The 13,772-nt window shown below is 31.8% G+C and overlaps 1 protein-coding gene across 1 annotated transcript; it reads left to right on the top strand.

The window, feature by feature from the left end:
- Positions 1 to 934: 934 nt before the first annotated feature.
- Positions 935 to 4,421, top strand: LOC145604632 (protein SMAX1-LIKE 3-like). Its single transcript, XM_081660536.1, has 3 exons — positions 935 to 2,401; positions 2,557 to 2,824; positions 2,990 to 4,421. Exons 1-3 carry the CDS (start codon positions 1,164 to 1,166, stop codon positions 4,157 to 4,159), a joined length of 2,676 nt encoding a protein of 891 aa, XP_081516662.1. The 5' UTR covers positions 935 to 1,163; the 3' UTR covers positions 4,160 to 4,421.
- Positions 4,422 to 13,772: the final 9,351 nt, after the last annotated feature.

The following is a 13,772-nucleotide window of genomic DNA, read 5'->3' as shown; positions in this document are numbered from 1 at the left end:
AAAACAATTAATCTTGTTTGTGACACTTAATTTTTAAATTAAATGTTATTCAAAGGTGAAAGGGTAAAACATATAAGCATAAAGTGTGTAAAAGACAAAGAGTATTGCAACTTTGTTAATACTCTTTAGTTAAGGGAAAAAAATTAAAATAAAAGTAAAACAAAAAATAAACCTTAAAGTATGTTGGTATGACAAATATTGTTACTCGTACTAATTAACTTTAAAAGAGCAAGGTTAAATCAACACACTTTAAATTGATTAAATAGTAAAGTTATCTAGCTATCTCTAAAAATCTAACTATTCTTGAATTAACTACTTTTTTTAAAAAAGATATTACTGTTAGTTTAAGTATATTATGTTAGTTTTCTGTCTCTTAAAACTTATTGTTCTCTTTTATTTCGCATGATAGTTCGTTTAAAGTTTAATATTGTTCTCTCACATTCATTGTACTTGATCCCACCACTCATCAGCTCTACTTAATCAAAACTCAAAAGAGTAAATCGTTTCATGTAAGGTAAAGTTAAAATTATTTCCTAAACTCACTTAATTTGTATAACTTTTATATTAATAAACAAAAGAAAATAGAGAGAATTACTAATTTAATTAACATGTTAAATATTTTGAGTTCTTTATACTACCTTGGCCCACACCATAAAGTTATTCTTCGATTTAGATGGACCAAGGTTCAAATTTCACTTTGAACGCAATATACAAAAAGTAGAGTATAGGCCAAATGTTGGATTTTTAATGTTAGTGCCTTAATCAAACATATTTTATACCAAAGTTATAAAGTTTAAAGAGACCACCTTCCCAATCATCTATTTAACTTTATCCCTAATTAATTTGAGAGTGAAAATTTTTATACATTTATTTATATTAAAGAGAGTAGAATGAAGTAGCAACAACAGCTTAACTTTGCTTCACATGCATTCCACTTTCCAACAGACATAAAATCTAAACATTTTTCCTCCTTCCACAAGTAAGGCATAAAACCAACCTATACATATATCTTCACACCCCCTTCTTACTTTGTACACTACTAAACTTACAACTTTCAAAAAATATGACTAACTTCTTCTAAACTCTTTTTTCTCCTCTTCTTTTCTCATTACACTAGATTGCCCTAATCTTCTTCAATAATCACTACCCTAAACACACTCAAAATGCGAACCGGCGGTTGTAGTATACAACAATCTCTAACACCGGAGGCCGCCACGATTGTTAAGCAAGCCATAAACCTTGCTAGGAGGAGAGGCCATGCACAAGTCACCCCTATCCATATTGCTAGTGTTATGCTAGCATCACCGGCCGGTCTCCTTAGAGCGGCTTGTCTAAAGTCACACTCCCACCCTCTTCAATGTAAGGCCTTGGAGCTTTGCTTCAATGTTGCCTTAAACCGTCTTCCTACTACAACTCCTACACCAATACTTGGCACACACTCTCATTATCCATCTCTGGCTAATGCCCTAATGGCCGCGTTCAAGAGGGCTCAAGCTCATCAACGACGAGGGTCCATTGAGAGCCAACAACAACCTATCTTAGCCCTCAAGATAGAGACTGAACAACTAGTAATCTCTATTCTTGATGACCCTAGTGTTAGTAGGGTTATGAGGGAAGCCGGGTTTTCGAGCCCTCATGTTAAGTCTAATGTTGAGCAAGTTGTTACCTCCATAGAAGGTTGCTCTCAAACTACTACTACTATCACTTCAAACACTACTACAAACATTAAAACCGAAATTGTGAGCCCTATGGTTTATCGTTCCACAACAAACCACCACACACTTTCATCCATACCGCCTTTGAACCAATTCGATTTGGCTTTTTCTAAGCCCTTAAGCCAGCCTAGAACCGAGGATGTATCAAGTGTGATCGAGTCGTGGGCAAAGAAAAGAGAAAAGAGTAGTGTTGTTCTTGTAGGAGAGTGTTTGAGTAGCATTGAAGGTGTTGTAAGAGGAGTTAAAGAAAGAGTTGAAAGAGGTGATCAAGTCCCCTTAGAGTTAAGATATGTACAATTCCTAAATTGCCCTTTATCCTCAATGAAAAACCTTTCAAGGGAAGAAATAGATTTAAGGCTTGGTGAAATTAGGTGCCTCTTAAAAGGTTGTGTAGGAAGAGGGGTAGTTTTGTACTTAGGTGACCTTAAATGGGTTGCTGAGTATTGGGCATACTATGGAGAACAAAGGAAACATTACTATTGTCCTGTGGAACACTTAGTAATGGGATTAAGGCGATTAGTTTTCGGTAATATGGAATTAACAGGAAGATTATGGTTAATGGGTATTGCAACTTTTAACTCTTACATGAAATGTAAATCAGGCATTCCTTCATTGGAAACTCTCTTGGATCTTCATCCTCTCACAATTCCCGCCGGAAGCTTGGACCTTAGTCTCAACCTCGAGAGGTATGTGTAAAAATTTTGTCCAAACTCGTAAAATATTTAATTTAATTAGATCACTAATCATTGTTTTATTTATTGACTAACTAAAGTTTTTTTTTTTTTTTTTTTTGTTGTATTGTATTAGTGCTAATGATGCTGTTTTTATTGCTTGTTTTCAGCTCATTGAAGGGCCAAAACAAAAGTGATGTATCAGGAGAAGGTGTTAGCTGGCCACTAGTTGAAAATAAAATTGATATGCAGCTCACTTGCTGTATGGACTGTTCGGCTAATTGTCATCGAGAAGTGAAGTGCTTAGCTGGCACTTTTCGTAACAACGACTCGACCACCACAACCACCACCACCACCACTACATCCACTAGCTCGAGCCTACCGTCGTGGCTCCAAAAGTGTAAGGAAGAGAGCCAAGAAATCAGTGCTAATCATCAGGTTGGTTCTCATCTTAACAAACTTATGTCAAAACAACTTCCAAAAAAATAAAAAATTACCCTGTTAATTATCATCCGCAACTTTAATTTATATATATATTTTTTAATATCTTATAAATAATACCCCAAAGTTGCACACTGACACTCTTTTTTATTGTTATTACAGCAGGAAACAGTGCAAATCAAAGAGCTATGCAAGAAATGGAACATAATATGCAGCTCATCATCTCATCAAACCTTGAATTTGGCCGAGAAGACGATAAATTTCTCATCATGTTCCCCTTCTTCATCCACCTCGATATCGTCTTATGACCATAACAAACATCATTTACAAGATACAAAACCAATCACTACTTGGCCTATGTTATTTGAGCCAACATGGGCATCAAAAGAGCACCAATTCCTGATGTCTAACATTGAACGAAAACCCGAACTTTTATCCAATCCCAATTCTACACCAAACTCAGCATCATCAAGTGAAGCAACAGAGGCAGTATTTGACAGACTACCATCGTCGTCGTTGTCGGTAATTGGATTCAAAGAGAACAACCCTGAGAATTTGGAGGCCTTGTGCTCTGCCTTGGAGAAGAGAGTCCCATGGCAAAATGATATAATCCCTGAAATCGCGACAACAATCTTACAAATAAGATCAGGGATGATGTGCAGGAAGAGTAATGCTTTACCCAAAGAAGAACAGCAGAAGAAGGAAACTTGGCTGTTCTTCTTGGGGGCCGACGAAGAGGGTAAGCTTGCAGTAGGAAGAGAGTTAGCTAAGCTAATTTTCGAGTCTTACAGCAGGTTTAAGGCCATTGGTGTAAGCAGTTACTCATCGACGAGAGCTGATTCTACTGATGACATACGGAGCAAAAGAGTGAGGGATGACTCAAGTGGTGGATACCTCGAAAGGCTTGCAGCAGCAGTGAAAGAAAATCCTCACCGCGTTTTCTTCATTGAGGATGTCGAGCAGCTTGATCAACGCTCCCTGAGTGGCATCAAGCGAGCAATCGAGGCCGGGAAAATAAGTCTGTCAGATGAAGAAACAGTCTCTCTTGAAGATGCAATTGTTATTTTCAGTTGCGACAGTTTTAGTTCAGCATCTAGAGCTTGTTCACCTACTGTCAAACAAAAGTTGGACGACGACACTGATAAACATGATTCAACTGAGATAGATAAGCTTGATCACGATGAAGTGGAGGAAGCCACTTCTTCCTGTGTTCGCCTTGATTTGAACATTGCGTTTGATGAGGATAATGGAATTGATGAACATTCAGTTGGAGATATCAGGATTCTGGATTCAGTAGATAAACAAGTCTTTTTCAAAATCCAAGTGTTGTAGAAGATCAGAGTTGATTGATAGCTTAATTTCTTATTGTTTTCTTAATTATTATTTATGCTTAGTTTGAGTATTAAAAATGGGTGGGATGGTATACAAATTAAGAAAATTAGTTAAAATTAGGGAAAATTAGGTAACTTAATTACAATTAGTAAGATAGTAATCATGTTCATTCTCAGTTGGTCTGAGTAACAGTTCATGTGTGTTAATATAGTTTTGTAAATTTTGTCCTTTTAATACTTAATCTATCTTCTGGCTTGCATAATTTGTGTGGCTAGTTAATGGTATATAACTTTCGTTGTGTTTCGCGGTTTTGTTTTTAAATAATTTGATTTTGTAATGCAAAGTTTTAGCCTTCTAGGTGATTGAGCCAAAATTAGTGCTACCTTCATTTTATATTATTCTTCCTACATAAAATCATTTCCTGAGACAATGTTAAACTAAAGAAGGAGAAATAATATGAAACAGAGATACTACCTCCGTTACACATTATTTGCAACGATTTGACATAAAGTAGAGAGGACAAATGTCTAATTGTTGCAAATAATATGTAACGGAGGTAGTAGTATAAATAATTGCTAGAGTTTCGTTCATGAACATGAGCATTTAATTAATTGTCCTTTCGTCTTCGATCCTCTATATCTAAAGAATGTTATGTATCAGATAGCTCACCTTGGCCTTTCTCACTAATTCACTATGCACTAGACGTTATTCGAAAGTGTCATTTTCCTACCTTATAAAAAGTGGGAGAATACTCTTATGAATAGTGCATGGACATTTATATCCATAACAATGTTCTTTTACATATTTACCCCATTGAATTCAAAAGCCTTAAAATTGTCCCCAAAATTGATTACTTATTTGTGTTTATTTCAATATTTAAAGCATTTTTAGACTCCCCATTTACATATTTACCCCCCCTGAATTTAAGAGCCTTAAAATTGTCCCTTGAATCACCAAAATTGAATAATTATTTGTGTTTATTTCAATATTCAAAGCATTTTTTAGACTCTCTATTTTTTACAAAAATATATAATTATATGATGACTTGTTTAATTTATTTAATTTGTCTCATCAATAAGTACTTAAAAATTACTATGCAAATAGATATAATAATATACCATGCAAATATGCATGAGATATAGAGACCACCAATAATAATTCTACTTAAAAGGCTAGTCATCTGCACGCATCGCACGCGTAAGAATCCCTAGTGTACATAAAAGGAGAGCTAAGGAATTACATTTTAGTTGAAAATTGCTAAGTACAATTGTGAGTATATTGAACTTTCTCCCATGTTAAAAGATAAAGTAATATAATTCAAATTATATGTTGGTAGAGTACTTCTCATATTCCTAGTTCTATTCAGATCACTCTATATGAACTCATCCGAATTTATTAAATTTGGTTTAAGATTGTTTTATTTCTAATTTTGACTTAGTTATCATTCTTATTTTTCCAAAATTTATCATATCAAAACTTATCTATATTTATTTTATTAGGAAAGAATAAACTATCTTCGAAAGAGTGAGAAAAATTCATGCATATCTAATGATCATTTCTTGTATTTTTCATACTCCCTCCGAATTTTTATAAGTGTTACACTTTTCGAATCCGGCCGTGTTTTAATAAGTGTTACACTTCCTATTTTGACAAAAAGCTATATTAAAATATTATATCTCTCTCCTCTCATGGTCCTCGCATATACCACTACTACATTTTTTTTTATTATATATTTTCTCTCACATTCATTACGTGTCAATAAACTATTAACCCCACTATCTTTCTTTTACAAATTTTTAAAATTCCAACTACCCCACTTACCTTTTATTTTATTTAAATAAATTAAATTGCCTAAAACTATGTGCCGGTCAAACTGTAACACACGGAGGGGATATTTTTATTTGGATCGGAGAATGATTATTAGAATTTTTTTTCTTTAAAATAGGTTTATTGGGGTGTCAATTTGGGTAAACGGTTCAGGTTTGGGTTGGATTTATCAGTTTCGGGTTATAAGGGCTCAATATAAAACGGGGTTGAAATGATTAACAAATCGGTTTTGGTCGATTTTGAAAATTATCGGGTAAGTTCGGTTTGTTTTTTTTAATTGCGTTTTCTCTTTGGGTTGAGTCCTAATCGGGTCGAGTTGTAATCAGTTTGGGTCATAATCAATTTGGATTAAACCGCTTCGGTTTGAATACGGATTTAGCCAGTTTAAAGTGGGTTTCAGTTCAAAATATTTCAGGTCCTAATCGAGTCGGGTTGTAATTGGTTTGGGTCATAATCAGTTTGGGTTAAATGGGCTGGGTTGAAAATGGGTTTCGGTTCAAAATAAATCGGGTGAAATCGGGTTTGATTATCATCGGTTCAAGTCATAATCGGTTTGGATTGAACTTAGTCGGTTTGAAAACGGCTTACCCAATTTGAAGCTGATTTCAATAAAATCATATCAGGTTAAAATCGGGTCGAAACATTATCGAGTCAAGTTAATTAATCAGATTATGAGTCGGAATAGGTCATGTTACAATCTTGTGAAGTCATGAGTAAGGTGGGTTCATAGAGTAGTGGGTTGAAACAGATAATCATAAACACATTGGGTTACGAGTTGTAAATGACTTAGAAAGTCAGTGATAAAGGGTTACGGGTTATAAACGGTTCGGTCTCAACGAGTTATAGGTAGTAAACGGTTCAGTTACAACGGGTTACGGGTTGTAAACGGTTCGGTCACAACGGGTTACAAGTTAAAAAACGGTTCGGTCACAACTGTTGGAACGATTCAAGTGTATCGGAATTGTACTGGGTTTAAGCGGTTTTCGGTTTAAAATGGGTTGGGTTACTATTGGGTTTAGACGTAATCGGTTTGGTTGTTTTTCTATTTCAGGTTGCAACGATTTGGCTTGATAACGAGTATGGTCAATAACGGTTCGTACAAATTTGGTTCCGTTCATTTTCAGGTTGAAAAAAATTGGGTCGGGTCGGTTTTCGATTTCTAAAAAACGGGTTTTTAACGGTTCAATATCTTTTCGGATCGGTTCAAAATAGTCGGATTTAGTGGTTCGGGTTAGAAGCTGACAGCTCTACGAATTATTAGAGTATATGATGATTAGTTGTATTTTTTATATTCAATGGACGATGATAATTATTAGATTATACGATGATTAGTTTATTAGATTATACGATGATTAGTTGTTCAAGTGGCCTTTTCTTAACAGATTAAAAAACAAAGCATTTTGATTTTTCTGAAGAAGTTTCTTTTTAAGTCGTAGGTTTCCTCAACTAGATAATTTTCGCAACAAAATATTCTTTCCTTGAGGACTGAGGTTTGAGTTATTCCTCTTTATTCTCTTTGAAAGTAGCTAAGATACTTATTATGAAATTAATTTTGGAAGTGCTATTTATATTTTTCACTTTAAAAACAATTACTATGCATTTATTTCACATTATCAACCTTTCAAACATATATGGAGTATATGAGAACGAAGTTATATATAGCGTGGTGACTTGTTAATGATATACTTCCTCGTTCCTCCCTATTCCATTTAACATGTAACAATTTGATTTATATATTGGTCGATACAGAACTTTAACCATTAGATTGTACGTGATAGTTCTTTTTCCATAGCCAAAACTAGAATTCTTCAAAATGTTTATGACCATTTAAACAAACTGCACAACTAACTCAATATAATGGTCTTAAAGTATTCTGGACTCTCTTTTGTAGTATGTAAATTTTAGTTGTGAACTTGCATTGTGAATTGAGCTTATTGAAATTTACACTTAGGTCAATTTAATAAAATTCAAGATACTAATTTATTTCTTTTTTATAAATCATAAAATGTTGTCAAATTTATTTATTTTGACCTCTTGAACTGTAGGTGACTAAGGGTCTGTTCATATTTACTTAATTTCAGTTCTGTTTAGTTTAGTTCAGCTCCAATCAATTCAGTTCAGTTTCAATTAGTTCAGTTTAGTTCAGCTCCTAATTTCCCTCTTTCATAAATTATTCATTTCAGCTCAGTTCAGTTCAGTTCAGTTCAATTCAGTTCAGTGAATGTAAACAGGCCCTAAGTGAGTCAAACTTGTAGAAAATAGGTAATACTAACTCAATTTAATGGTCTGATCTTAAAGAACGAATTTATATACTAATTTATAAGTTTTCACGCATATTTTCCTTACAACACCTATAATTAATATATATATAATTATAATTATACAATTCATTACTCCTCGCATTTTATAATAATCACAACAATTTGACTAATACACGTGTTACATGATTGGAATGGTGAGAATGGGGGATACATAGCTCATGTGGTTAGAGCATCTCTTCCAATTCCTGGAAATTTTGGGATTGATTCTTATCACCCATGCCCTTGCGACTCTCTACACAACAAAAAAACTGGAATAGTAAATGTACGATGTATTGAAGTGTTTAGTAAGGTTTACCTTGAGAATGTTATTCACCAAGTCAGGTGAAATTGCTACTTAAATAAACACTGTTTAACAAAATAAACTAATATCTTCAATATGATTGGCCAAAATAAATGGCTGGTAGAAGCTTTACGCTTTCATAAATCATGGTTTTGTAAAATAAATTGGCGGAATAAAGAAAAAAGATGATGAAATAATTAAAAGTGATGGCAAGAAATGCAAAGGACTAAAAAGTGTGAAACCGGTAGAGGTAATGTAAAGACAAAAAGAAGCATCTTCATCTTTAGACCAAAAGGATGTTCATGCTTTAAGATCACAAAAGCCGAGCCACATCATGACCATCTTGAAGCTACAATTAAAATGCTAATTATGTCAAAAAATAAAAAACTAAAAAATGCTAATTAAAATATAAAATTAAAATAAATACAAGCATTTAAATAATACCCTCTTAAAAAACTAGCCAATGGAATTCCTGTAATTATTATTTTATTTCATTAGTTTTTATTTATTTTCACCCAATTCTCCTTAACTCCTTTTATGACAATCTATTATGAGTATTAATTTCTATCATATACTCCCTCCGTCTTAGAATACTTGGGACGTAGGAATTTTTTCACTATTTATAGATTAGCTTTGACCGTAATTTTACTAACATAATAAACACATAATTTATCATAAAATATGTTATTAGATAGTTTTTTATATAAAGTTTCATAATTTAATTTAAAAAATTATTTTCATTAATATTTAATTATATAAATCTAAAGTATTTATACGTACTATCGAAAACAACCCTAATATATAAATGCCAGTAGTTTTTAAAATGTACTGCCTTTGTTTCATAAGATACAACATTTTTACTTATCTACATTCCAGTTACATGCACTATGTTAACCATTCATTTTTTTATGCATAAATCTACATCTATATCTATACTTAGTATTTAAAAACACAAACCATCATCCCCGACCATCATGCCACATGTAAACTTTATTTTTCACCAATGCCACATGTCACCTTATTTAACCTTTCTTTTTTTAATCTCCTTTATCATATTAAAAAAATAATAATTAAAAAAAAAAACTAGCTTTAATTCAATATATGCATGAATGTAGTTTGGTTCACTTTCCCCTAACTTGATATCTTCTACATTGCATTCAATTTTCACCACTCAACCTTTATTAAATATTCATTTTCCAATAAAAACAAATTATAAAATAAAAACTTATATTGTACACCTATAAACAATCTGTGCATTGCACAGGTCAAAAGGCTAGTTATATATATATACAAAATGTTGCATCTATTATTTAACATAGGTACTATCAACTAAGATTTGAAGTTTATGAAGCACAATATCCTCCTCCTTAATTGGTTATGTGCCCAATATTCCTATTTCTAAAATCTCTAAATATAACAACTCAGGGCTTGTTCATATTTGATGAACTGAGTTGAACTGAACTGATTATATTAGAGCTGAACTAAACTGAATTGAGCTGAAATGAATATTTTATGAGAGAAGGAATTTAGAAACTGACCACAACTGAACTGATAGGAGTTGAACTGAAATTAAATTAAAGTGAACAGACCCATATATATATTGGTGTTTTTATAATATAAATATATTATCAACCAAAGGAGTACTTATGAGAGTTTGAAAAGAGTCCATAACTTTGCTTTTCCTACTTTATATCGATCCAACTTTTTTGAAGATTAACCTTTTAAACGTGTTGTTGATTTCACTACAGTTAAATAACAAAAAATTGTTAACTTTTGACTATTTAAACTTAATGCTCTTGATAATTCTCCCACTAATGACTAGTGAGAATGTGGACAAATAAGCAAAGACTAAACATTCTTTCCCTAAAATTTTATAGCCGTCGTAATCTTTGCTATTTTTATAGCATTAAAATCATAAAAAAAGATTAAAAATTATGTAATGATGGAATGAACTAGTGTCTCATGAGGAAGCAACGTCCTCGAGCATCGATCCCCATTAAGGATATAATCATTATAAGACGACGTTATTTTGTTGTTAAATGTTAATGTTATAATATTTAATTAAACAACTTTATATATGTTCATCATCACATCATTCATATGCGTAAGGCTCGATAATTACTTGTATATTTTTACTTGGTGCCCTAATTCGTATAAAAGTATTAGCTTAGGGTCTTCTCTCTATCCCAGTATCCCTTTCCCCTTTTATTTTTAGATGAGGTATTAAACATATTTATTGTACACTCATTATTACATGAAAAATTTTGAGGGGCCAGATAATTTATTGGATAAGGGCAAGGACAAGTATAAATCTGTAATTATATGTTGTCATTAATAATCAATCATCTATCTTAGGGTCTGTTCTCATTGACCGAACTCAGCTGAACTGAACTGAACTGAACTCAGCTGAACTGAATTGAATTGAACTGAACTGAACTGAACTGAACTCGGCTGAACTGAACTGAACTGAACTGAACTGAATATTTTATAAGAGAAGGAAATTAGGAGCTGAACTGAACTGAGCTGAGCTGAGCTGAACTGAACTGAACTGAACTGAACTGAACTGAGCTGAGCTGAGCTGAGCTGAACTGAACTGAACTGAACTCAGCTGAACTGAACTGAACTGAATTTCAACGTAAGAGAACAAACCCTTAATCTATCTATTATGTTCTGTAAAAAAACTATCTATTATATAAGTCACAACTCACACGGATGAGGTGTGTAACATTTTTATTTTTTATTTTTTGTTTATTTTATTTTATTTTAATTTATTTTATTTTTTGTTGTATTTTTTTATTTTATTTTTATTTTATTTGTTTTTGTTTTTAAGACTAGATTATGTTGTACAATTAACACTCAATTAATCCCGTCAAAAAAAAAACACTCATTTAATCCCTGCATTATCATATAATTCATATTTTCAGAAAAACCAAAATCTATGCTATTGCCACAGAGTGTATGTATATGACCTACTAAAAACGTAACCTTGACTCCATTTCTTCATTCGACTCCACATCATGTTTTCATATCCACCTTCTAATCATGTTTTATTATTGACATGTATAAAGTCTATATATATATGAGTATAAGTATACATCAGGGTAAGTCTTGTATGTGGCTAGTCACACAGTATGACCACATTGGTTTATAAGAGTAATTTTTATTTATATGTATGATGAATCTCATTTTTTCATAAGAGTAACCTCATATTGTCCATAAGAGTAACCCAAATTCATAATAAAATCAAGTAATTTAGAAATGAGTAACCCCATTTGTTTATTTGAGTAACCCCTAGTTATGTTAGATTATATAAATAATCTTGTATATATTTAGTTTATATTTTACTAATATAGCCTTAGCAAATATATTAAGCCCTATCATATATTTGACAAATATATTCTGACCTAAACTCAAATCAAAATAACTAATCATCCAAAATTCCAAATGCAACCTAAATTAAGTCAATATAAATCTCTCCGAGGCTAAACGACCAATATGCTATTTCTTGTAAAATTTGTGGTTCAAGATAGCTCACACCATATAATCAAATTAAAGTAAATAAAAAATGCAATAAAATAAAAGGCAAAGCATACTTTTGAAAGGCAAAGCATACTTTTGAAAGGCAATGCATCTTTACACTTTGATCGTTACTGTTACAAAATCTGCCCCACAACACAAGACAAGCTTCCATACCAGCCTCAATCTTTTTCAGATAATAATATACTTTCTCCGTCTTATAATAATTGTAACACTTTGATTAATACATATACCGACGCACTACTTTACTAATATTTGTAATTATATATTATTAAAAGTAAAAAATGTTAATATATTGAAAATATAAATAAAGACTTATTCATAAATATTTTACATACATGACAACATATGTTTCATATATACAGTATATTGTTAAAATGTTTAGTTAAGGTACGTAATCAAGTAAAAAGTACAAAAAGTCAAACTGTTGTGATTATTACATAAAGATAACGAAGGGAGTATACAAAACAAATAAATAAAAATTAATAAAAGAATGAAAATTGCAAACAAGTTTGAAAAGAGAATAGGAGCACTGGAGACAAAGTTTCCACAGCTTAAAAACTTTTACAGTCTTTAGATAAAAAAAAATAAAAGAAAATAAAAAGAGAGAAAAGAAAAGGAAAAAAAAAAAAAAAAAAGGGAAACCAAACGGCTACTCTTTTGTTGTTAAAATGGGGTCACAAAAACCCTTTATTATTCTTTTTGCATAATTTTGGTCTTTCTATTGAAACAAAGCTTATGTGTAATTTTGCTCCTTTTTCCAATGTGGCCCTCTTCTTTCTTTCTTGGATCTTGCAACTTAGCTCCACCTCTTTATCTCTCTTTTTGTGAATCTTTTTGCTTTCTAGTCCAAGTTACCTACCCAAAAAAATTGAAACTTAAAAATAAATTTATTGTAAGTAAGTAAATAAATAAATTAAAGCAAGATCAGATGATTTGGAATAATATCAAACTTTCCTAAATCATCTTTAAATTGGGTGTTCTCAAGTAACCAATCTGTTTTTTTGTTTTAATGATTACTTCCCCTCACCTTTAGATATATGGGGTATTTGGAATAGTTTTTATATTTATTTTTTCTTTGATTTTGTAATGATAGATGTATGTCACTTTATGTAATTAAACAAGGGGTATATGAGTTAATAGTTTATACTATAGTTGATCATTTAATTTGCACTTCCTTCCTCCTACAAGATTACATATAGGGCTAACAATCTTTGTCTCGACTAAATAGCTTGATTCAAATTTGCCTTGAAATTATTGAGAGATTTTTGAATTTGATCTAAAACAAACCCAAATAAATTCCAAATTGAGCCTGTATTATTTACTCCCTCCGTTTTTAAATACTTGCTCCATTTCTCCATGCGCGATGTTTTACGAGAAATTGGATAAAGTAATAAAATATGGAGATAGTGGGGTTGATGGAAAAATAAAAAATTGTAAAAAGCAAAAGTAGTGGAGAGAATTGAAGGAGAGAGAATATATGTTGGGTCCATTAGATGAGAGAAATTAATTAATTATTTTAAAACATTTCCAAATAAGGAAATAGAACAAGTATTTAAAAACGGCTGTAAATAAAAAGTGGAGCAAGTATTTAAAAACGGAGAGAGTAGTAACTATGGAGTTTGAGTATATAATATATTACAATAGC

This window comes from Chenopodium album, chromosome 22 (genome assembly GCF_948465745.1).
Source record: "Chenopodium album chromosome 22, dcCheAlbu1.1, whole genome shotgun sequence".
Taxonomy (NCBI): Eukaryota; Viridiplantae; Streptophyta; class Magnoliopsida; order Caryophyllales; family Amaranthaceae; genus Chenopodium; species Chenopodium album.
The sequence above is the reverse complement of the archived record's forward strand: the minus strand, read 5'-3'. Positions and strand labels throughout refer to the sequence as shown.